General features: G+C 43.2%; 1 protein-coding gene across 1 annotated transcript in view; it reads left to right on the top strand.

Moving 5' to 3' along the window:
* The window catches only part of whrnb (whirlin b), a gene marked incomplete at both ends in the record, with an annotated part of 69,011 nt that extends 50,265 nt beyond the window's left edge, over positions 1-18,746 (top strand). Inside the window, 7 exons of the mRNA XM_080466525.1 lie at positions 100-139; positions 5,727-5,912; positions 5,989-6,192; positions 10,267-10,927; positions 12,664-12,839; positions 13,827-13,955; positions 18,570-18,746. Coding sequence (XP_080322651.1) covers positions 100-139; positions 5,727-5,912; positions 5,989-6,192; positions 10,267-10,927; positions 12,664-12,839; positions 13,827-13,955; positions 18,570-18,746 — 1,573 coding nt within the window. The remainder of the gene's footprint in view (positions 1-99; positions 140-5,726; positions 5,913-5,988; positions 6,193-10,266; positions 10,928-12,663; positions 12,840-13,826; positions 13,956-18,569) is intronic.
* Positions 18,747-26,361: the final 7,615 nt, after the last annotated feature.

The raw sequence follows: 26,361 nt of genomic DNA, 5'->3' as shown, positions 1-26,361 counted from the left end.
ATTTTAAATCAAACTGATAATATTTACTACGCAAGGCGATCAGCAGCAGGAATCATCAGTTAAAATGTGTAAAAATGCTGATCTGGTTTGTTTTTGCAGCAGACCGTCTTCAGCCAGAGCGACGCCGGTCCTGGGAAAGGTAAGACAGCCTACACACTCGTACATGTGCAGCTCCACATTCACTCAGGATTCAATTAAACATCCCATGATATAAAAATGAAATTTTTCTCTTTTTATGTCCTAAATTCATCTCCTCATCTGTGCTAAATTAAAAAAAACAAAAACAAACAACTAGTCAAAAATGATCATTATTGAACTATTTCTACATAAAGTTCCCTTCGTTCTCTCTCTCAAGTTCTCTTCTTGTAAAACACCTGGTGACTCGTCCTGCACTGAGGGCGTGTCCTCATTCAGCAACCAATAGGAATGCAGGAATGTCTAAGCCCCGCCCACACCACTGTTGTCTATGCACCAGCAGCAGCTTTAGAAATCAAACTATGTACATTCAGCATGACAACATACGCACATTCCCGCGTGCATACAAATCTAAAGCATAAACACAGAAGCACAAATTGAACACACACACACACACACACACACACACACACACACACACACACACACACACACACACAGACACACACACACACACACACACACGCGCACACACGGGGTCACCTCTGTGTGTGGAGCAGCGAACAGCGTCATTTGGTATTCAGAGGGTCATAATCTGTCCTGCTGTTTCTCTAATCGAAGAAGGTAGCGCTGTTATAGCTCACCAACACACGGACTAATAAAAGCCAGAAAGAATGTCAGAGCTTCTCCGTCAAGGTAGAATTTTATTCCCCACGGACTCACCTCCAGGAAGAATCCAGGTTCCTGGAGATGATTCAGTGGGTAGGAGTTCATAGGGATTTCTTTTCTTATTGTTACCAAAGCTCTTGACATTGTGGTTTTGTACATCTTTCCTTGACTGAACTTCACAAAGCCTCATATGCAGCAGTATCAGTCCCCATTTGAAACAACAGCGATGCTCCGGCAGTTTCTAGTCAGTTTCCATGGTTTTTACCACCAACCTGTGGCATGAAGCCACGTAGCTGCCAGGTATTAGGTCTTCTTCTCGGAAACTCCCCATTAGTGCTCCCTCTCATCAGAAGCTGGACTTTAGAGACAGGCAGCGCATGCATAAATGGTGTTCTGCATATCTTGATGTCAGGCTCAATGTCTGGTTAATGCAAACTCCTGATCCCTACAGTGGGCATCAAGAACCATCGATCATGATGAGAAAAACAGCATCAAAGCACAAAGATCCACTGATGGGGACGACCCACCGTTTGGTTCCTTAACAGTCTAAAAGCATGAAGTAACCTGAAAGTCGCTCAGTTACATGGAGGAAACTCTGCTAAGACAGACAAACATGTTTTTAAATCAAGTCTGAGTAAAGATGCTTTCAGAAAGCCATGAAACATGACGGCAACACTGCTCAGACACGGCTACTATATAGAAATATATCAGACATAACAGGAAACAGGTTGATGTGACCAGTGTCGTAGTTTTGACCACCTAATCTGAAACCGAATTAAGGCCAAGACCAGACTGGAATACTACAGGTATACCTGTCTCGATAGACATTACGATCAATGGAGAAGTTTTTGATTCAACTGAGGATTTACTTCATTACGACTTAACACGTGGTGCAAGTGCTACCTGGCTAACAAAAACGTAGGAGCAATGTGATAGCATCCAACGTGTCAGTCAGTCTGCTCTCTGATTGGTTCATAGATGGCCACAGAATCTGGCGCAATTAAATCAGCATCAATGAATTATTGTTATTGATGTGTTTTTTTTTTCATCCCTAACTTGAATATTGAAGGGAAAATGAAATCCAGAAAGCTTCTCAGACTTGTCGCCTGAGGGGCCGTCTATCCCCCCCACCCCCTCCTCCCATGCATCTTTTAGTAAGCAATCTCCATTGGCAGCTCAAACAGCTAAGATACATGCTATTATGTGCAGAAAACCAATACATTCTGCATCACAGCTCGGGCTTTAATTAAACAGCTATTCTTCAGAAAAGGGTCCTGTTTCTGAGCCCCGGGCAGACGAGGCCTAACGAGCTTTGTAATTTAACATTGGACGGTTGGCCACGTTGATTTAACGCACGTCCAACGAGCATTTGAGACTGCCTCCAGCGATCCGTTAATGAGCGAGCGACACGAAGGAGCAGCTCCGAGAGCTGAGCAGCTTCTGAAGGACACAAGTGTTCATCGTTTGTATCTCAGAGAGTCGAACAGGGCACACCACTGAAAACCAGCTCATCACAGGAGGCAGTGGGTTTCAAAAAAGACCCCGCCCCCAAAATGTGATTGGCTGACCGCTCACGACACATCTTTTTAAAGACTTTCAACTTTTTAATGCGTTGTTATGACAGGTTTTTGGCCTATGTATGTTAGATTTGGGGACTGTTCAAGTGGTGGAAAAGTGCAATAAGTGATATACAAGTGAAACCTATTTAAATTTTAAATTATTTTTTTTTCAATGGGTGTTTTGTATATGTTAGACCAGTGTTAGACTAGTTTAGGAGTAGTTATTTATGTGGTATTTAGGCCTGTTTGAGGTTAAAAAGTCTGAAGAATCTGGCTGGTGACAACACTTTTCCTTACTTGATTATACATTGAATGAAGATTTTACAGCTTTAAAGCAGGTTGGGTCGATTGAATTTCACCACATTATTAAAAAGTTAGTGGACAATTAACATCAAACGAGTTATTCTGTGGTCACAGATGACACCAGGTTACATCAGATTAGATCAGATTACATCTTTGTTGGCTCATAAGTAATTAGCTTTTTTCACATCAGGCAAGCAGGGTTTTAAAACACACTTTAGTCAAGTTTCGATGGTGTTTTTCCGTCTTCATCAGACAAGTCGTGAAGAGGGAAGAACATCGTCGAAATATGTCAAAGGTATGTGTTTAAAAACCTACTTGACTGGAAAAAAAGAAAGGAAAATAGTTATAAACAAACTGGAGGCATAATAAACCCGATAACAATATCTTTGTTGGCCGTTTTTTGTTAGGTGGAACTTTAGAAATAAGGTATGAACCCGATTGTTAGAGTTTTATTTTGGAAAGCCGAATAGAAGAACAATACAGCCTTTAAATGTGAGCACAGCAACTTCTCAGTTTAAAAAAATTCTGTATGAAAACTTTCAGACGCTTGCATCAGTTTTTCGTTCACATGAAGTCTTTTCAGGCTGGACTCTCAGGAGACGGCCGGATCTCCACGACCCTTTCTGGAAGCAATCTGTCTGCATCTGCTACCAAAGCTGCTGTAGGAACCGCGGCCACAGATGTAGTTTACAGTCCCAGTGGATTCATCCCCAAACCCAGACAGCAGGACGTCTCCGCAGACAGAAATCAGCCTCAGCTGTCGGGTTCAGACTTTGGATGGATGGTTTCTCATCTGTAGGAGATTCAGTTTGTATTGCGTCGGGATGCATTGAACCCGACTGTGCATGTAAGAGGATTTTGATGTAATCAAACACAAGGATTTTTGTTTCCTCTGTGAGTTTATTGTTTATTCGTGTTGTCTTGTTTTTAACGTGGGCTCCAGGCGCAGCGCGGTGACATTTAGCCCGTCTGCTGCATTCAAGCCGCCGTCACTGAGAAAGCAGCGGCAGTCAAATGATGAGGGATGTTAGTACAATTTGTATTTACAGCGAATATAACCGTAGCAAGAGGGGGTTAAATCATAAATGTCAACGTTGAGAAGTATCTGGGTCAGGCGTGTCGGAGAAATGGCCTCAGGGATGAAATCTGCGACAAAAGTGCCAAATCTGTCCCGTGTGAAGTTTAGAAAAACCATGAAGACGTTAACTGTAGATATTCAAGAAGTAACCACTGCTCCTGAAGTCCCACATCTTCTCACTGTGAAGCCAACTTAGTAGGAACTGAATTATTGCTGAAATAATAAAAATTTGATTTAATTTTAAGTTTTAATTTGAGTCAATAGCTATAATTCATTTTTATATTCTTTTGAAATTGAATCAAATGATAAGATAAAATGTATGTCATTGGTTGTGTACCTTTAGTCAGGACCTGCCAACATATTCTATGTGTCATCCAAAGAATTGGAAATGTAACATTTTAAGTGACTAAAAATTGGATTTTGGACATTGACATGTTACTGTAAATTACCGTAATTGAATACAGGCAAAATATTCAGTACACAAAACAGGCATTTAATTATGCTTATTTATATACATACAGTCTAAATTCGTACAGTGAAAATACCTTTCGCATCATCTGGTTGTAAGTTTCGGTTTAAAAACTGTGGGATGGAAACGTGGATAAGCCGTGTGCAAAATATCAGGAAAGAATTCAAAGATCCCCACAAAATTCAAATCTGTGTATTAGCTAAATGCTAACATGTAGCCACAAGCAAATGCAAAACATAAAGCTACTTGCTAAAGATAAACATGAAGCCCCCAGCTAATGCTAAACTTGTAGCCACCAGCTAATGCTAAACTTGTAGCCACCAGCTAACGCTAAACATGTAGCCACTAGATAACGTGAATGTTATTTACACTGTTATGATTGAAAACACATATCTAACCTGCTAGGAGGAAACGGAAAAATACTCCTGGGAAATCTTCTCAAGCCAGAGAATGTTGTTTCATTCCACCTCTGCCGGGTTTTCCTTTGAGGAATTGATCTCATTCCGTGCACTTTATTTCCAGTGTCAGTTTTTTTATGTATCAGAAACAACCAGAGCTCAGACTGAAGCTCACTCACAGTTTATTCCTTCCAACCTCAAGCTTTCAAAGTGATCCGTTTCCTCTCTTATCATGTCGGTACTCATAAAGTCAATCCTCTTACTTGACAGAAGAAGACTCAAGGTCAAACTTAATCTGAAATCTCTCAAAAAGTATCGATTTTTCAGCCGGGTGGATAACAGTGAGAGCTTCCCCTCTCTGCGAGGCCTTCACTGATGCAAATCTACCAGCTTGAAGCACAGTAAGCTGCAATTTGTTGGAGGTCGATTGTATTGAGTCTGTGCAGAGCCACGGGGTCCAGGATGACACTCCGTCAATTCACCAGAGGCACGAGGAGCCGCTCCCGAGTCGAGTGGCTTATGAAGATGACGATGACGGATTCCTGCAGTCGTAGTCTTTCTGACTGAGTGACTCTGCAGATTCGAAGTGCTCACTTTCCTCCAAAAGTGTGATGAGTTTGGTTCAGCCGCTGAGTGCTTTCATTTACCACCAACCACACTTAACAAGTAACTAGTTCTTTGGTCATCTTCCTCCCAATATGCTTTAGATTATAAAAAGTATCTCATTCAGATTGTATTCTACCAAGTCAAAGAACAGGTAAAGCCTCAGCCCAGATCCCTGGTTGAGGGGAACCGAGGACCCCGGTTGGGAACCACTTGACTAGAGTTGGACTAAAACTCTGAAAAATCCACAACATGCTTCATATAATTACATTACCAAAACTACAAAACATTGACAAGTCAGTTGGGGGTATCGAATATCAGATTGGTCGGTATCTGAGGAGCTCAACTAGGGAACCAACCAGGTGGTAGGATGAGGATGGAATTGACAATATTTTGGTGCAACAAGAAGAGATATGTAAAGGCATCTCAGTGTTGTACAACTGGATACCTTCCTTCATCCATCCAGTTTGACTTCTTTCTTCCTCCACCTTCTACCTCTTCTACCTCTGCAGCCGGCTGGATACAGAGGTGTGGGTCCACCAGGGGCTCAGGTGTCTCTGGAACAGCAGGCCTACATGCTGCTGACTGAGGCCGAGAGGCAGACCATGGTCTACTACATGCAGGAGTATCAGGACGGACACATCGGAGTGGAGCCACTGACCATGGCTCTGTTTGAGCTCTTCAACACTCACGCAAAGGTATGTACGACGTCCGACTACGGCCGCCGCAAACTCTGCCATCATCTGCTCAAGTCTGTCCTCTCCATCCCTCCAGCTTTCCATGCTGACTGAGGTCAGGAGTCTGGTGGCTCCCCAGGATCTGGAGTTCTATGACAGGCTGGTTTTGCACCGTGAGCAGGAATCCCATCAACCCTGGCACGGACGTCTCGGAGTCCTGCGTCCAGCAGGTCACTGCAACCACATCCCCCCGGTGGTCCATGATGGAGGACATCTGGTGGTCCATGATGGAGGACACTCAGTGCTCCATGATGGAGGACATCTTGTGGTCCATGATGGAGGACACACTGTACCTGCTACGGTATGCCGCCTGTTCACAACACTTTGACAAACACTTGTCAGTCCTCCATGATGTTTTCAAGCTCAACATATTCCATTAACGTCCTGACGCCTTTACCTTATCAATAAGAGGCAAATCTGGTGAATTCAGCGTCTCTGGGTAAATTATGTCAAACTGGTCTGAGTGTAATTTGCACCACAAGCAGCAGCAGCAACTGTCATTCCATGCAGGTTATATGAAGCCTGATACTGATCCAAGCATTCAACCAAAACTACAGAGATCACCTAATGTACATACGTAACTTTTATCCTAACATCTAGATTACAGAGCATCTTCCTCCCACCAACATCCAGATTAAAGAGCAACTTTCTCCTGCTGACTGGTGTCACTTCAGCTGATCTTAATGAGTAAATCAGTCATTACACCGACCCACAGTATCTTGTTGGTGTAGTGGTTGGTACTCACTGGTTTGTTTTATGTTCCCCCTGAGCTAACAAAGTGGAATGCAACATGAACAAATGCAATAAAGTACCATCTTTCCTTTTGTTTTGCTCAAGTCCGAACTTCAGCCTGTAAAGCCCAGTATTGTGATATTTCAGCTGCCCTTCCTCCAGCTGACTCATGACAGCCGTCCGCAACTCTGTAGTATTGATGTCTCACTGGTGGCCACATTAATCTAGAGACCTCATTCTGCCGTGCCTTGTAATCCACTTCCTTCAGCTGCCTGGCCCCCTCGAAGACCACTGAACACTGTAACTTCAGTCTGACGGCGCTGTTTCTTTCTCGGCTTATTTCCCTCGCCGCTCCATCGTTGTGACTGTCGGCCTGACGAATCCTCCGAGCCCACCGGGGGGCTGTTAGTGCGTCTGTCACGTCATGGTTGGCTTTTCAGTGGCTGCTGCTGAAAAGCCTTTATTGTCACTGCTTTGTTTTGTTTTTTCCTGCCGCAGCCCACATGTGTCTGTGTAATTGCCCATGCTGACACATTAATTTCAGCACTCGTGAAATTAGAATCCCCATATAAAAAAGCTAATTGCATTTAATTGACAGTCACTTAGTTGCTCAGTGAGAAACGGGAAGATTCATGGTAGTAACACCGTGTTATGACACTGCATTGTCTCATTAGGTGGGCACTTCTGTGCAAGGCTGTCATTCAGATTAGCCAATAGCTGTAATTAGCAGGCCTCAAAATGAGCGAGCACGCCACGAAAGGAGGAGACCGAGAGGAAAAGCTTTTTATACTGAACATTAAAGAGGTCAACCACCACAAAATGATTTGGAGATCCATCCATCGTCTATGAAGTATCCAAGACAGAAAACTCCCATTGCTCATTCACTATAAGTATGTTCTCAACTCTGCGTTTGAAGGATTCCCTGTGCCAGGACTTTGTGTTGTGTCCGGCTTTAATCCCTCTTGCAAGATATCTAAACATTCGAAAGGAAACTTGGTTTCCTCTGAATGTCATTGCTCTCTATCAACACCGACGTGTCTTGACCTCGAGAGTTCACGTTGTTCGTGTTTTTCGTGGTTGCGTCAGTTTTTGTTAAGCAGGTGTAAAAATTGTTTATTCTCCATATGCAAAAACAACGCATTGCTGCAAACCACCTCAGCACAGCCTCTGTATATCTACTGACGCACACCTCCAGCCGCCCCATCTAAGCGTTCAGCACAAAATGCAAGGGAAAGTACACAGACCGCAAAGGCTGTGATTGGTCCATTCCACTACATCATAGACCACAAGGGATGTGATTGGTCCATTCTACTACATCATGGACCACAAGGGCTGTGATTGGTCCATTCTACTACAGCATAGACCACAAGGGCTGTGATTGGTCCATTCTACTACATCATAGACCGGAAGGACTATGTGATTGGTCCTCTACTATGCCATGGAGCATGTTAAACTCCATGTGATCCAGACGATGGTGTATTAACTGTGCACTTAATTGGAAAAGCTGTTAAACTCGAGTGAACAGCACACGCCACAAGATTCTGGTTTTGGCACAACGCTTTGACAAATACTTCTACCCCCCCTAGAGTTATGGTGGTGAACTACTTCACAGTTCATATAACCTCGATGCAGAACTGCCAGATTTAAGCGACTGAGTAGACGCTACGCGCTGCTTGATGTACTTTAGATGCATTAGTATGCAAAGGCCGTGATTTTCAAACTGTGGTGCCTGTGCTCCCTCTAGTGGTATATGTGGGCAAGTTCTAAATATATATTTTTTAAATAAAATGTTCTTGAATAGATATAAAATTATTAAAATAGTACAAAACTTTGAATGAAAATTTTTTTAAACATATATTTATATTTAAAACAAGTATTTAAGTAATATATCCATAGCTAACAGGGTTAGCGACCGAGCGTTCAGTTTAAACGAAACTCTACGAGAGCCAGAAATCGGCTCTGCCTCCAGCAGAGATGAGGTTGTTTTTGTGCTGAGAGACGTTTCCTCTTCAGAACCCCCACGACTTCCATTTGCAGACATTAGAAAAGATGTGTTTTTGTGTTGGACCTCAGAAGTTTGACTTTTTCACCAATCATATCAGAATGAGCTTTTTTCCTTTTTCCTTTTTGAATTGAAATGTATTTGCGATCCCTTTGATAACCTCCACCAGCACAACCGACTTCATGAAATCCCGTTATTTTGTACTTGCGGCGGCTCAGAGCTCATCTGATGGGAAACAATCGAATGGGGAAGTGAAATACTTTCCAACCGATAAAAGCCGAATTTGAACGGTGTTATTCTTACTTGATCACATGCCAAATATTAAAATCTATTAGCACGAGTCTGAAACTCGGCAGAATTCACGTTGCGGTTTTGGAATCTGGATCCTTAACATTTCAGTTTAAAAGAATTAAAGACTGATTTCATCTGAATTGATTTATATGACATGTTAACTAGAGGAGTCGCTCACTTGACATATTCTGGTGAAGTGAAGGTCTCAGTGGCTGGACGACCTTTCTGCACCGGCTCTGAGGACAGCTCGGGGTCCCTGTAGCCCACTTTGAAACCCACTGCAGTCACAGAATGAGAAAGCCTGCAGCCTTCACTGATTCGGCTGGAGTGGGAAGTCCTCCCAAACTCTCTGTTCTCAACTTTCTTACACTCATTATGTTGTCCCGTGAGGCAAATCTAGTCCATCTGTCATCCGAATTAAGTAGGCTAAACTAAACCCACGTTTCTTTGTATTTTTTTCTGCGGTGCCACAATGCTTCATGCTGTTTCTGTCTTCCAGGCTGATGGCTGCGTCGGCGGCTGGACAGAAAAAGACCAGGAGGAGAACACTAATGCCTTACAAAACCTTGCACTGGTATGTTTCAGTTTCAGTGAATGTCGGAGAAAAAGAAATGTATAAATGTGTTTGTGTGTTACTCACAACCTCCAGGCCTCACAAACTGGGACGTAAAGCAGATTACCAGGAGCCACCAGCAGCTCTGCTGGTCATTACACGACAAGAAATAACACGTGGGATTATTAACAGTGAAATCAGAATCCCACCCCCACCCCACCGCTCACCCCTCACCCCCACCCCCTGGGGGCGACACCAGAAAGGCCGAGAAGTCATTAAACATCATGAGTTTATTCCCTCGGGAGCTCGACTCTACTCGGCTTTTTCATGGCGTCCATCCATGAATTCATTACTGATCTCATCTGCAAGTGTAAGTGTGGAGCCGGAGGCAGGAAAAGGAGGAAGAAGAGAGAGAGAGAGAGAGAGAAAGAGAGAGAGAGAGAGGCACTATCACGGTGCAGGACTGTACAGTTCCTAAACTTCAGTAGTTTTCACATTCTGTTTTGAGTTGTGGCGTTGTGTGTTTGAGCTCCTCTGGTTTGTCGTCTTTGTTTCCTCGGATACTTGGACATCTTCCCGTTGACTTGATCCAATCAGGTTCTGACAGCAGCTCTCTGATGATGCCTCATTCATGACAGAATAATGATAAAACTGCAGTTGTTTCACACACCAGATGTTTGGAGGGTTTTTATTTCTCTCTTCCTGTTGGATTGCCGACTTGTTGTTTTGCTCCGCAGGACGAGCTGCAGGCTTCAGGTGACTCTCCTCCTCCGTTCAGAGCGTCTCTCCTGCAGGCGGCCAGCCGGCCGTCCAGAGAGCGGGAGCTGAGCAGGAAGCCTTCGGCCCGGCTGGTGCAGCCCGCCTCCAGCCTGCTCTTCACCGGCCCCTCCCGTCTGCTCCAGGACTGCCTCCACAAGTCGCTCAAATCCCCCCAGTCCGCCGCCCTCCACCCCTGCCCGGGCACCGGCCACCACACCTCCCTCAACGCCCTCCATCACACCTGCCAGAACGCTGAGCCAGACCACCACAACCACCCCCACTTCCCCCATTACGTCCACCAGCACCACCTGCCCCGGCCCGGCTCGGGGCACCACACCTGCCCCGGCTTCCTGCACCACCGGGATGCCGCCAAGCCCGACGTCAAACTCTCGTCCAGGTCCAGCTCCTACGAGAAGTCCATCCTGTCCCGGTCCGCGTCCTCTTCCAAGGCGGCCTCCCCCATGGCGTCCCCTCATCTCTCACCCCACCCCTCGCCGTGTGCCTCCCCCTGTCCCTTCCTCATCACGCCGGTGGCTCCGCCCTGCAGTCCTGACCGGCCCTGCTCGCCCGCCCTCACCCAGAAGGTCCTGGTCACTGACATGAACCGGCTGTCTGCGGACTCCAGGCCACAGCAGAGAGGTACGCAGGTCTGTGAGCAGAGATCCAGATCGGCATGCACACAACACAGCCGCCGCAGCTGCAGAAACACGGACAGAAACTACACAACAAAACTTTCCCCAGCCAGAGCAATTAGCTGTGGTCCAGGGGCCAAAACCGGGCCCCAAAGATAGTTCATCTTCTAAACCATCTTCAGGACCCATCGTCACCCCTCAGTGACAAAACTGGATTAAATTAGGACTCTGTTATTTGACCATTTCAGGTTGGACCAATCAGGTATATAAAATATATCAATATATCAAACTGACCAGCTGATGGAAGAGAGAAAAATATTCTCTTTTTTTGCTTATTTAACTGCATTTTAATCAAAACCAAAACTCTCTTCATCTCTACTGAGTCGTCGTCTGACGCCCGGGTTACACGACAACGTTTAAAAGGGAAAACTTGTTGCGTTTTTCTTTACAGAAGTTTTATGTTTACATGGCAAGAGTTTGAAAACGATTTACTACTGAAATGGCAGGAACACTCAAAACAATGTAGTTAGCATACTAGGCCACCTGTTGGCGCTGTTGGTTAAACAATATGCTATAAGTTGGATTGTTGTTATGGTGACGGCCAACTAGAAAACTACCAAGAATATGGACTTCCCAGTATATCTATAACTTATCTCTATATCTTGGAAATTGGAGAAAAAGTTTAACTTCTAGTTTTGTACAATGATAAATTGCGGGAGGATTTTTCTTTTTTGTTCTACGAGTGAAAGACATCACAGAGAGACACCCCTCACCCTCAACAGTCCCCCCGTCGCTCAGCCAACAGACACTTATTCCATCTAGATAACAAACCAGAGGACTTTCCAAGTAAAAACGATATTGTGCGCATTAAAGAAAAAAAAACATTTGTCTTCATAATTACCTCTGCAGCAGTGTTTGTATTTTTGCTCTAAACTATCAAACCTTCGGGTTCCTGAAGGTTGTTTAAAAAGATTTACCACCACTCTGCTTGTGTTTGCAAGCTCCTCCGAGGCTTCTCCAACCATCTGGATAAACAGAAATATTTCATCCCCTGAATAATAAAAAAGATGTTTAATACAATTCTCCCCCGCTGAGGCAGCCTGTGGGCTGTCATCTCCGTCTTTTTAAACAAGCCTGATCATTTCCATATTCACAGAGAGGGAAGTTTGACTTGAAACAGCTTTGTTTGAGGCTTTTCACCTCATTTTAGATTACACGTCTTTCTTTAGATCCGTTTGTGTCATAGCTATTCTCAAAGTGAGTAAAAGAGGTCAGAAACATCTTTTTTTAAGTACAAACACCTGAAAAATCTACTTAAGTACAATTGGATACCTTCTACCTCTTCACATGAAATGTGAGGACAGACTTAAGACAGAAGGCAACGAATGAAGGCCTCCTACAAAGACACAAAACATGACAAGAACACAACATGAAGCGACAGGTCACCACAACACAAGGTTAAAACAAGTTCAAGTTTGACACAAGAACAAACAAAGCCAAGACCAAAGCACATAATGATTCGACTAAAGCATGAAAAGGACACAAAACAATGTGAGGACATAGGACACCAGTCCAACAAGGCAGGACAAGACAGGATGAAGACTTAACACAATGCCAAACAAGACAAGACAAATCTCAAAGCACAACTCAAGAAACCGTTAGACAAGACACAAATGAAGACAAGTTCCGACAGAGAAGTACTCCGGGTTTATCTTGTGGTTTCTATGGGTGTGTCCCCTCCAGGAGCCACCTTGTCTCAGCTGTCCGACAGCGGGCAGACCCTGAGCGAGGACAGCGGGGTGGACATCGCCGAGGCGGGCGGCCTCAGTAAGGACGGCAGCCCCCGACCCAGCAAGAACCAGCAGGGCCATGTGGAACCGCCGGGGGCCCACGCGCCTCCTTCAGGGGCCACCAGACAAGTAAGAGCTTCACGCTGTAACGAATGAACCCTCAGAACCCCATGGAGTTGTTTGTGGAAGTAACTGCCTGTGCAAACCCAATTATCTTCTTCATTTCTTTTACTATCAATCCAGTGAGCAGGTTTTAGCGCGCACAACAATGTGATTAACTCCATGCTGGGTGGTAATGATGGGATACGTCACTGCGTGGTGGCAGTCCAATCAAAGAGATGATGAAACAAGAGAAAATGAGGCAAGCTGCCTCGAATGAGACCAACATGTCTGGGAAAATAAACCCACCACTGAAAATGTCATGTGAAGACTTGGACGTCATTATAAACAAGAGTCTGTTTTTCCCTTTTTGCCTTCAAACTCAATGGGTTCCCATCAAATTCAAAGTGGTGAAAGTGAAATGCTAAACTGCCTCAGTTCTGTTAGTGATCAAACACACAGTCCTAATCTTTTTGGATGTGGCCTTTCACATTATATCGGTCTGGATTAGTTGATGATGATGATTCTTGTGTTTTTATGGACGGAAAATGAGAAAATCCAAACATTCACAAGGTTAACCTCCCTCCTCCCGTTTAACACCATTAAATTTTGGTTTTTTTTCCTCTTCATGATGCATTTTTGACAGACGAGACTCGTGTGACTTATAGTCTACAAATTACGGTAAATAGCAATATACAATGTTTTGGTTTTCTGTGGAGGCACTGCAGCCTAATTTATACTCGATACATGAAAGATACCAAAGACTTTCTTACCAAGCTGCTAAACATTTTCCCCAAGAAACTCCACGACCCAGGATCCTCAGGTGCATGAAATTCATTTGGGTACTTAATTTTGTAAATCTGGAAAAAATAATACAAAACAAACAGTTTTACTTTCTGAAAACAAACTGAAATCTAGAAGTCCATAAGGAAGTCCATTGTACTCACACATACTGTCTTTGAGAAGGACAACAAAAAGACCCTTATCTGACCTTATCTTCACTTCCTGTCCCAGCAGACCGGCTCCCCCGTCCCGACACCCACCGCCACTCTGGTACGGGTTCTGAAAAACTCCAACACCTTGGGGATCGCAATAGAAGGAGGGGCCAACACCCGCCAGCCTCTGCCACGCATCGTCACCATTCAGGTACTACGAGTCTGTCTTCTCCCCTTCAGGTAATACTTTTCTATCAATCACAAGTCCAGGAAACAGTAGGGACAAGACCAGGAAATCCGTCCTGACAGAACTGGAAAGTAGCATCCAAATATATTTGAAAATCTGACTTTTGAGTCGTGCTTTTACTTTCCATGCAGAAGTTTAAGAACCCTCTGCTCCTCGTGTTTGGAATTCTTAGTTTGAACTTCAAGAACTCAGGGTGGCCCGTTAGAATGAACTGTGTTCGTGGATTTTGACAATTTCAGTACGTACAGCTGTGTTTCAGTGTTTCCTGGGAGTGTGAACTTAGGTTGTTCTTGTGAATACATTAATGTTTGGAGCTGAAGAACAGATTTTGTGGAATTCACTATATTGTTTTGGGAATATTCTGATCAATTGGAATTTTATGTGTTTTGTTTTACCTACAAAATCCACATATTAGTTACAGTCACTGAAGTTCCCGTGAGCCGGTTGAATCGATTAAACCTCATTTGTTCCACTTTGAGACAAATGGAAGCATTTTATTTGTCCTCAAACTCGAAGATCAGATGGTCAAACGTAGATCTGGACGCGGGGGATACTCCGGAACATAACGGTACAAACACCAGTCGTCTCCATGCTCGTGCCAATTTTCCTTCTACAGTTTGTGAATACGAATCCTTAATTTTCTCCTCTTCCAATTTTGTCACATCCAACACAAAAGTACAAACGAGCAAAGCTGTTTCATTTCTAGAACCAAAGTGTTTTACATGTACTGATAACATCAGCTAATCACCCAGCGACTTACACCCCGTCAGTCCCCGGCCCACCGTCTCCTTTATAGTTCTCCCGGAGGACGTTTAGATTTACATAACAATGTCTCCTTTCACCCGTCAATGTCGGCAGCAGTCAGTCTGCTGAAGACCCCTCAGCCAGTTTGCACCTTGTCAAACCGAAACATCCCCCCTGATTACCGTGACATCGCACATGAATACAGACGCCTTCAGCCAATTATATTTCTGTCATATCAAAGTGAGGCTGTAATCTAATAATGCTCGCCTCACTCTGCAGGCTGGTGTTGGACTGTGAATGAAGGAGACGTTAACGTGACGTGAAAATAAACCTCCCCTGATCGGAACCGTCAATTCTTCAAAGAATAAAAAAAAAAAAAACTGAATACGACCCGCGAGATACGTTCATGTGTATCTGCAAAGGTTTTGTTTTTTTTTAAATTGTATGGGTGTCCCATATGGAAAAAGGCTACCTAAAGACTCATACATCGAAACCAGTGTGTATTTAAGTGTATTGTAGCGCCCCTGGAGCTGGGATTGGGTACTACACCTTCATACACCAACCACACAAATAGTACTTAAAGCAGAATTTACAAATCTGTGTGTGTGTGTGTGTGTGTGTGTGTGTGTGTGTGTGTGTGTGTGTGTGTGTGTGTGTGTGTGTGTGTGTGTGTGTGTGTGTGTCTGTGTGTGTGTGTGTGTGTGTGTGTGTGTGTGTGTGTGTGTGTGTGTGTGTGTGTGTGTGTGTGTGTCATGCAAAAGTAATTGTTTGCTTGTGGTCTACGAGGCGGCAGCCTAAAGGATAATCCATTCATCCATCGATCCCTCGTTCTTTTCCAGACAAACAACGGCCCCACGGCCACAATTGCCTGATTCAATTAAATCTTCTGCGCGAAGCGTCTTGATTTGCTGTGACATTCGATTACAAAACATGCAGCAGAAAAACATCACTGCAGGGTGCGCGGGACACAAGTAATGACTTCTGAACAATCTGCGTATGGTGGGGATGAATCACAAACGTTCCCCTGCTGCCTGGGCTCTGCGAACGTACCTTTGAGCAAGGCATTAACCCTGTGCCGCAGCTCCTGGTGGCCCGCAGTGAAACACTGAGGTCATAACAAGCAGCTCCGAGCGGTGACGCACGAAACCCGGCGAACAGCTTCAGGCAACCCGGCAAGAGACGATGAGGCCGCTGCTTCAAACTGAAGTTTGGATTGAAGAAGAAATGACGGCTGTGGTTTGAAAACGAGTCACAGCTGAGAGACTGGATGACGAATAACAGATGATTATGAAGTAAATTTTGACTGCACACATTCTCAAACGCAGGTCTGGACATCAGACCACCTGTTACCACCGAGGAGGACACACACACACACACACACACACACACACACACACACACACACACACACACACACACACACACACACACACACACACACACACACACACAAGCTTGTAAATTCTGCTTTAAGAACTATTTGTATGGTTGGTGCATGAAGGTGTAGTACTCAATCCCAGCTCCAGGGGCGCTACAAGACACTGAAATACACTGGATTCAGTTCAAGTGGTTTTGAAAGCTTTTCAAATAACTGGAAAGAAGTGCTTTGGATGTATGAACCTTTAGGTAAGTGTAACCACGAGTAGTAATTAAATTACAAGTTGTCATTTATCATGTCAGTTGTTAGAAAATACTTAAAAATTCCTAGAAATATTTTAGTCTCATCCTCAGAATTTAAGGTAGTTTTCATAAAGGTGCGTGTTCAAGTGGAAGGTCTAAACCAGCACAGGCCTCCTCTAACCAGTATCCAGTTTGGTTCAGGCAGCGACACGAGTCCTAGTGAGTGAGTGTGCAATCAGGTTTATGTTACCCACCAGAATAGAAGAAGAAAAAGACACACACACACACACACACGTGTCCAGACCTTGGAGGTGGAGGGTTAGGAATCAAACTCACAAAAAGTTCTGGAATATTTTAAAAACCTAATGTCAGTGATTGTCAGGCCAGGAGTCGGAGGCAGTGATAAAAACTTTGTACAGTCAATGAAGTGACTTTAAGGATCATAATTGCCTCATTAACTACTCAATATTGGTAAGGACCCAAATGTGAGTAATTCTACTGAGTCAGTAGAAAAGTGATCTTGGTAACAAGAAACTACTGGAGGTTTTTAACACAACATTGTAAAGGAGAATGAAGCTCCGCTCTGCCGGTCCGATCGAGTCACAACATCAGAACTCCTGAGAAATGTGAATCAGTCACTAAAGAGCTTCCAGCTCTGCTTCCTTCGGACGTAATGAGGCGGAACGCCAGGATTTTATAACCTGATATTTTCACATTAAAATCCGTTGATGAAAAGAAAAATCCCTGCAGGAACTATTAAATGTGTAGGAAACAAAGAGCACGTCGCCGAGCCTCATTACCTCTACAAAGCTCATTCCGGAGTGTGACCTTGACACGATCGTATCACAGCGAAGACGACCGCCGCAGTCCTTTCTACAACCTGGGGAAACTACACTTTACAATCAAGGTAGAATAAAAGAAGCAAAAGGAAGTGAGAGAACCATGTCAGAACCAATCGTGCCGTTTTCAACAAGTTTACCACAATTCCAGGAATAGTGAGGCTGTCTGGTTTTATATTGACCCCAAAAAAAGGGAGCTTCAAACTCCTCAACTTGGCTAAATGTAAGAACTTCAATTTGTTTTTAGCTCGGTTGCTTGATATTCGGATATCATTTACAAACCAAAGCTGTAAAAATAACACCAATACTCAAAGGATTGCAATGACCAGAAGAGAACTAAGGCCCTGTTTACATGACAACGGTGGTCGGAGCCGATGAAAATGCAACTTTTTGAAAACGCTCCGACTCCCGTCTCCGTGGAAACGGGAGGAAACGCTACTTCTCTGCCTGCATGTGTGTGTGGTTTCGTTACAAAAACAACCAACAGCACCAACTTGTGGCCTGGCATGTTAACTACATTTTCTTTCAGCATTTCTGCTTTTTTATCTGTAAACAGACATTGTTTTCCAAACCTTGCTGAGTGAAGGCAAAACTTTTCAAACACGAAAACGCAAAAACGATTCGTTTTACTTGAAACCTTTTTGTGCAAACGGGGCCTAAATATTGCAAATTTCTTGTCACCGTCTATCCTGAACTATAAGTCACATCTCTAATAAAGACAGTTCGTGAAGAGCAAAGCCATATCAGAATCTCACCGGTGTATAAGAAAGTGTATTTTCCGTGTCCAGAAGTAACTGAAGTTTTAATTCTGTCCCGTCATTGTTTGAGAAGCTTCTGTCAGTTTGTTGTCTGAATTAAAAACAAGACTAAAAACTACATCAAAAAAAAAAGTCTAAATAATTTCAAACTATGGGGTCAGATTTGGATTCTCAAATGTCTCTATTGAGAGATTTTTAGAAGAGGTTTTAAAATATTTTTAATAGAGTGGAGCATAAAACCTGTGAAAATGCCCGAAAAGATTCTATGCATTTAATGTTGTGTATTTTGATGCAGGAAATTCTCTAAAATCCTCAGAAAGATTCATCAGAACCAAGGAAACAAGTGTTTCATGTTTCAATAAAATTAAACTGCTAAATTCCATTTTATCTTTTTTTAATTCTATTTTAACGCTCATTAAAGCGTGAGCTACTGTTTCCATGGTTTCAACTCACTGAATAAGAGTTTGTGTGTATTTTTATTTCAACCTTCAAAAGTTGTGTTCAATTGTAAAGATTGAAATACAGTCTGAGCTTTCTGAACAGTTTTTTCTGAAAAGTCACGGGGAAACGTCGCACTGACTCCGCTGAACTCTCCCTCTCCCCCTGCATGTCGGCAGAGAGGCGGCTCGGCCCATAACAGCGGCCAGCTGAGGGTGGGTCAGGTCATCCTGGAGGTCAACGGCGTCTCCCTGAGAGGACGGGAGCACAAAGACGCCGCCCGCATCATCGCCGAGGCCTTCAAGACCAAAGAGAGCGACCACATCGACTTCCTGGTGGTGGAGCCGGGACTGTAGTGGGAGGACTATGCACTTTACGCAGCTCGGCTGGAGGAGACACTGTTCCACTGTTTAAATGAGGGACGAAAAACCCGACGTTCGCCCGTAATCAAGACCCTCGTTTTCATTTCAGGGAGGCGTTCGTATGAAGATGTGCTGGGTATTTGCTGATTGCACTCTACAGAGATTTGCACAATTTGAATATAGGGGGGGAAAAAAAGGATATTGCCCGTGATGTTTATTAGCTGTGGGAGTCATCCCTGGGTTAAATGCTATGTGCATTTGTAACTTAAGTTTATCTTAGTTTGCAGTTTCTGGATTGGATTGCAGAAGCAATCTTCTTAAACAAATTTTTTTTTATTTATTTGGGTCGATTACCTTTTAATTTCTTTCAGTCGAAAAACGTACTGTGCTCACCAACTTGCTGTGATCTTCACGATGAAAAGCAGAGAACAGGTAACAGGAGACTGTAGTTTGATTACAGTCCATTAAAGGGGTCATATTGTCCAGCTTTTCAACACTTTCCCACGAGTCTCATTGGTCCAGAAACCGTGGATTCAAAGTTTATTGTCATAAATCCAGCTTTTCCTTGATTTTTATCCACTTAAAGATTGGATTATAGGAGCTGCATTCAGAATCTGCTGTGTCTGTGTGAACTGGACCGGCTCCGCCCACACATGCCCATCTTGGGAAGAGGACGAAGTACTTCCTCTCGTGGTGCCATGTGCCAGAGCAGAGGGAGGGCCTACCTTGATTGGGATTGGCTAAACCCCCGATGACACTATATAGGGTTTGATTTCTGATTGGCTCATTGGAGCAACACTCTTTTTAAAATATTTAAACAAGCCATGGAGAGACATGACAGATTTTCTTTATTTCTGGGGCGTCTCTCCTGGTGTGGGGACAAATATCACTGGTGGAAAACTGTTAGAAAGGGAATTTTGCATAATATGACCCCTTTAACATTTAAAGCTTTAGAAATGGGCTCTGCGACAAAATATCAGCTTTAAAAATGAAACAAGCATGACTGGATTAGAGTACATTTTATCATTATATGATAAAAACAAAATATATGATTTATTTCTGCTTCTCCACTTTTAGAGAAGCCAGTCACCTGACTACATTGTGATATCGTTCTTCGCCTCTTCTGGCATCCCTTTAAAATGAGATCTTCTTCAAAAGTTATATTTTTCAAGACAAACTAAAAACAAACACTTCCTGCAAATTTCATTTGACCCGTGTTTGGTATAACTGCTCGTGAAAATTGTCCCTAAATCCCTCGTCCCCCACCAGCATTTCATTGCATAACGAACCAAGAAAATTGCAGCGTGCATCATTATTCTGCCTTAACAAGAAGATTTCACCGCGAGAATCTACTGAATTGAAGCCTTTGACTCTTGAATTGAGTATTCAGCTAAATCCGACCTCATCGTATTCCTGACTAATCTGTACATCACGAGTCCCTTCATCAAAACTCATCAAAATGTCTTCTGCTTTGCATTTCGTCGTTGCTGCTTCAGGACTTCCTCGGATGAGTTTGGACTTCCCTTCCCTGTCTGGATCTGAGGAGGGAACTGTTCAGGTCACCAACAAATCTGAAAGCTGACATATTCCAGCTTATCGTGGGAGAGCAGGTTTGTCTTGATACTCATCTGTTCCAGTCCCGCTGACAAAACTGAAATCCGACTTGCTGTCGATCGAGGGCGACGACTAGTGTTGCAGTCAAGACTGAGTCCAGACCAGGACCAGAGCGTTCCAAGACATTGACGTTAATGAGTCAAGACCAAGAAAAGACTGTGGGAGGAGGCCAGAGCATGTGAGGAAATTCAAACTCCACACAGGAAAACCTGCCGGCCTGGAGATTCTCTCACTGTGAGGCGATACGAACGACAGCTCTGCTTTCAGATCACATCTCTATGGTTCTGTCCATATGAGCCAATTCAATTAAAAAAAAAAAAAATTTCACATGAATGAAATAAAAGCCACTTGTTGGACGGAGGTTGCTGGTTCTCCTCCTCTGGGCAGGCCTCATTGTGGGCCTCTCAAGCGAGCTTTCAACAGTTCATAGAACTTCTTCCAATCTCAAGATTGGTAGTGTCCAACTCTGTCTGCCAGGCAAAGTGTCTTTAGAAGGGACGGTGAACAAATTGATCCCACTGTCATGTTCATGTCCAAGTGTGTCCAGATGGGACGCATCATGTGTCATGATACTGAACAGGCAATATGTGCAATACAAGTAAAAGTCCTTTTTTTTTTTTTTTAAATTTGTCATTCCCCACAAAGGCCAAAAACAAAAAATTAAAAGAATTCACACCATGTGAGCGAGTGCCAGGAGACAAATGATGCTGCAGATGTGTCAGACGTGCAAATATTTGTTTGCTGGATTATTTCTGTGTCGCAACAAATCTGCAGGCACTTTCCAATCTTCCCAACTGTATCGGACTCATTAACAAGAAGCATTTTTAACTCCCCACAAATAATCCCATTTATTCCCCATATGGCACGATGGTAAAACACCATATTTAAATATATCCTGAAAAGTCCAAGTGAATCCAGAAGCAGCAACGTCCTCGTGACGCAGCTCGGCGCAGCTCCTCCATCATGAACCAAATGGTGCTTTCTTTTCAGAGCCAGTCATCCTCAATCAACCCGCTCTCTGAGATCTCTTCGTATATTAGCAATACCGATCAGCAGTACTTTAATAGCTCACACACACACACACACACACACGTAGTTTGTACATACTGTAGATTTCTTTGAACCCGACATGAAAGGACAATAGAACTTTTTAATATCACTATTATGGAGTGCACAGTTAAACAATGTTTCCTTCATCACCCACCTTTTACATTATCACCCCCCCCCCCCCCCCCCCCCCCAACAATGTTTTGAGTGAACGGCTGCTCCATGTGTCCGACCTCCTCCTCCGCCGTCAAAATCCACGAGTTTCCTATATGAGCTCAGCGTTCCTGCGTGAAGGGAATGTTAATGAGGCCCGAGCCGCAAATGCACCGCACAGGAAGTGCTAATCAGATCTGAGCGTCCTGTTATCATTCAAATGATGCTCATGCACACACACACACACACACACACACACACACACACACACACACACACACACACACACACACACACACACACACACACACACACACACACACACACACACACACACACACACACACACACACACACACACACACGTAAAGCCACACGACTCACTGCGGCTGCTTGAGATACACAGAAAAATCTTAACTGAAAGGTAAACATAGATAAAATGTTCGATTCCGCGTCCGAAACTAGAGTAAAAGGTGATTTTACGGTGTTCTGATTTTTTTAACTGTGATGTGATGACACACAAAGTGGCAAGAAAAAGTGTGTGAAATCTTCAGAATTGGCTTTTATTAGTCTTACGATATCATCTAATCTACATCTAAGTCACAGTATCTTGTAATATCACACCGTCAATGAACACATTTCAAATCAAAATAAGCACAAAGCTGATGGAAAAATAAAGTGAATCATTGGATTTGATGACTGCATGAAGCTCATTTAGTAACGATAAGCTCAAGACTCTTTTTTTTTTTTTTTAAACTACTAATTGGATTCCAGTTCTGGACTCAAACACTCCATATGGTGGATTTTCTGTTTTGAAAGCCATTTTGTTGTAGATTTACTTGCAACAACTTCACCGTGTGTCATGGGAATTCATTTATCCTTCCATGATGGCGGGTGTAAAAACACAGAACCCCAAACCATGATGCTCCCTCCACCCTACCTCCTCTTTGGGAGGAGGTCTTGTTTTGTTTTATGCAACACATGAGCTGTGTGTTCTTCCCCAAACAATTAAATTTCAGGCCGTTTTCACGCTGACCTGGCAACCCGCTCACTTCCACCCCCCCGTGATGTGTTCAGGGTCAACATTTAATCAGCAATGGAAGCGGAGGACGCAGACTCTTCTGTCTTCCACTGACTTTGTCTGCAGCTGTACGAACAGAAATGTCTGTTATAATATGTGTAACGGTCGTCATAGAAACAGGTCTGTGCATGATTTTATAAGCGCAGGCCTTACTGATTAGTAACCTCTTCAGTTCTGGGTATTCTGTACACTTTCGACCGATCTAAGGTCTACAAACTCCTGGCTCTAATTGGTTAAATTACTTACTTTTTTCCACCAGCGCTGGGCTTGTTTTAATGGAAACGTCCAACAAGGACACAATATCTCACATGAGCTTGTTCGGTAGCAGGTTACTTTTCTTTGTGTTCGTCTTTACATGTGTCACATGATCATTTATATGATTAAATATATAATAATTCACTTTCTCTGAGAGAGTCATGACTCGGAAAGATTAAACTGAGAGGAAAGTTACCTCTGATTTCTCCCCTCTGCAGAACAGTGAGTTGACCGCGTGGCTTTTTTTATTTTTTTTAATTTTTTTCTTTATTCAATGAGACACGTTTAGTCATCCGACCTGTTTTAATGAACTGCAAACCCAAAGTAAAACCACGGCACCCCGAACCCGCAGGTCACCACTATGAGCTTTCACAAACGATTCTTCTTCGACGGTGACATTATATTTTTGTAATCTGAGAGACGTAATCCCGCCGCGGCGAGATGAGAGCGAGAGCTGGACATTTGTCACAATTATTATGAGTAACGAGACACTCTGAAGTGTTGCGTTGGCTGCGATACTGTGCTGTTTAAAACATGTATAAATGAGATTAACTTTTGTTTTCTTTGTGAATGCAAACTCAAACATGATATATCTTGTACAGAAAAAGGTGCACATAGATTTATAGAGATGTATATAATATATATATATATAAATATATAGCGTAAACGGTGGGAGGTTGGAGGATTTTGTTATGTAATCCCTCTGTGGCTGATGTAACGCCTCCTGTGTGTTTCCCTCCACGGCGTCCCATCACCACCAATTATCACCTCTTCCTGTTCGTGACCGAGCCGCGCTCTCACAATAGTCTTAATTTTTGGAAAAGATGGAAACATGACAGATTTCCTGATGACACAATAAAAAGGAAAAGGCCTGATGAAACAAACAGGTGTGTTTTGTTTGAGTAGAGTGGGTTTTTTTGTTTGTTTGTTTGTTTTTCAGGTGTGTATGATCACGTGACTCATGGAGCCACGAGAGGAGCAGCGGGTTTGTTCAGGTATTTAAAGAAATATTCCTACATCATTGGAGTGTCTTTCATGAAGAAATGTACATAATTCTCCAGGAGTAGAAACAAAAGTAAAGTTCAACTGAATAAGGAGAGAAACTGTTTTCAGATAAACTACAGCTGAAAAAAAAAAAAGTCTGTGAACTAAAACTAAGTGAAAAGTTTCCTTTGCCACTATTGGAGCTTTACTGTCGGCCTTCAGACGTGAGGGTGTGAGAAGTACATTTTTGGACACAAAATATATATATATTTCTGCAGTGTTTAAAATGAACTGGGGAAAGGAAGTTCATTATTTTTTTTCAAAATTTGTTTAGATAAACTGTTATATGACAACTTGTCAGGTCTCGGTCTGCTCCAGTGCGTCTCAGCTCACCTTTCCTATTAACCAATGATCTTCTTCCTCTGTGTGCTGCCATCGTTATGAGTTCCACCTGTCTCCACCCTTTCCCTGTGTATTTAAACCCCCTCGCCCTCTGTTGTCTTTGCCGGCTCGTCTTGTCCTGGTCTTGTCGCCCGTCGTTCCTCATTCCCTGTAAGGTTTTTTTTTGTGTGTGTCCTGGACGTTCCCTACAATAAACTCTGGTTTTTATGGATCAATGAAATGATCACATAGTAATCCTAGTATTACCAGGAAATTTAGTATTAACAGCAGTCACATGCAATCTCGTGATATTAACTTAACTACAGAGTAATCATAGTAATAACCACAAATTAATTGCATAATAACCATAGTAATAATCACATAGTAATTACAGTAATAACCAAATAGTGATCAAAGTAATAATGAAATAGTAATCATTGTAATTACAAGCACAGTAATCAGCAAATTCAGCAGCAAACCCTCCGAAACACACCGAGTAGACACATCGAGGACTTTTGTTTTTGGTGTGACGTCGCATCCTAAAGTTCAGACGAGATCTTTGATCGTGGCTTAAAGTGTGTGTCCTGCTGGAGAGTGAGGTCGGTTCATGGGAAGTCTTTTCCTCGACGTTTCCTCCTTCAGCAGGAATTCAAACGCAGCGTGGCGTCACTTCTTTGATTTCCAAACTAAAGTGGAAAGCAGAGAACAAAAACCACCGCGTCTGAAACTATTTAATTTTCACTGAAGCGACTCACCAAGGCATTTCATTAGCCGCTTGTTGATTTCAGCAGTTTCTGTTCCTTCTGATCCGAACGTGTTTGGAAAAGCTTTTGTTTGACAGTGAAGAAGAGAAGGAGTGAGGGACGACTCATCAGTATTCATAAAGACACACAGCAACCTAATGGGCTCCATCCTGACAGTCAATAAGAGCTTCAGTTAGGTAAACAAAGACCAGGACTTAAAGCCTCCAAGGCTTGTGAACAAACTCTCTCTCTCTCTCTCTCTCTCTCTCTCTCTCTCTCTCTCTCTGAAATTACTTGTTATGAGGTAAAACATAACTGCAATGGCTCGATTAATAGAGGTAAAACACAAGTAAGTGATTAATGAAAGTGTAATCTGTTACTCAGTTACAGTTACTAAACTTTCTGTGGGTTTATGGATGGATGGATGATAGATAAGTAGGTAGATGATAGATGATGGATGATAGATAAGTAGGTAGATGATAGACGATGGATGGATGGATGATAGATAAGTAGGTAGATGACAGATGATTGATGCATGGATGGGTGGGTGGATGATAGATGGGTGGATGGATGGATGACAGTTTGATGGATTGATGGATGACAGTTAGATGATGAATGGATGGATGGATGGCAGTTAGATGATGGACGGATGGATGGATGACAGTTAGATGATGGATGGCAGTGAGATGATGGATGGATGGATGGATGGATGATGGATGGATGGATGATGGATGGCAGTTAGATGATGGATGGATGGATGGATGGATGATGGATGGCAGTGAGATGATGGATGGATGATGGATGACAGTTAGATGATCGATGGATGGATGATGGATGGCAGTTAGATGATGGATGGATAGATGGATGGATGATGGATGGCAGTTAGATGATGGATGGATGGATGATGGATGGATCGATGGATGGATGATGGATGGCACTTAGATGATGGATGGATCGATGGATGGATGATGGATGGCAGTTAGATGATGGATAGATGGATGGATGACAGTTGGATGGATGGATGAATAAGCAGACGAAGCTCACTGATGTCAATAAAACCAGAAACGATTCTGAGAATAAACATTCAATCACAACATGAAGATATTCTCCGACCTGAACATTGTTCTATCTTTTCCCACAGGCTGCAGCAACTCTTCTTTAACTGCAACTTTCTAAAATACATTCATGAACATTTGTGAAACAAGACTTAACGGATCAGTTTGTGAGTTGGCCTGCAGGGATGAACAGCAGCTCCCATCATGCAGCTGTCAGATTCTCAATCTGCATCTCGCTGCTTTTACTCCCACGGACTCGGTGCAGAGATCAGCAGTTTATAGTGAAACATGAGAGA

This window comes from Lipophrys pholis (assembly GCF_963383615.2).
Source record: "Lipophrys pholis genome assembly, chromosome: 7".
Lineage (NCBI taxonomy): Eukaryota > Metazoa > Chordata > Actinopteri > Blenniiformes > Blenniidae > Lipophrys > Lipophrys pholis.
This window is presented reverse-complemented; position numbering and strand designations above follow the sequence as displayed.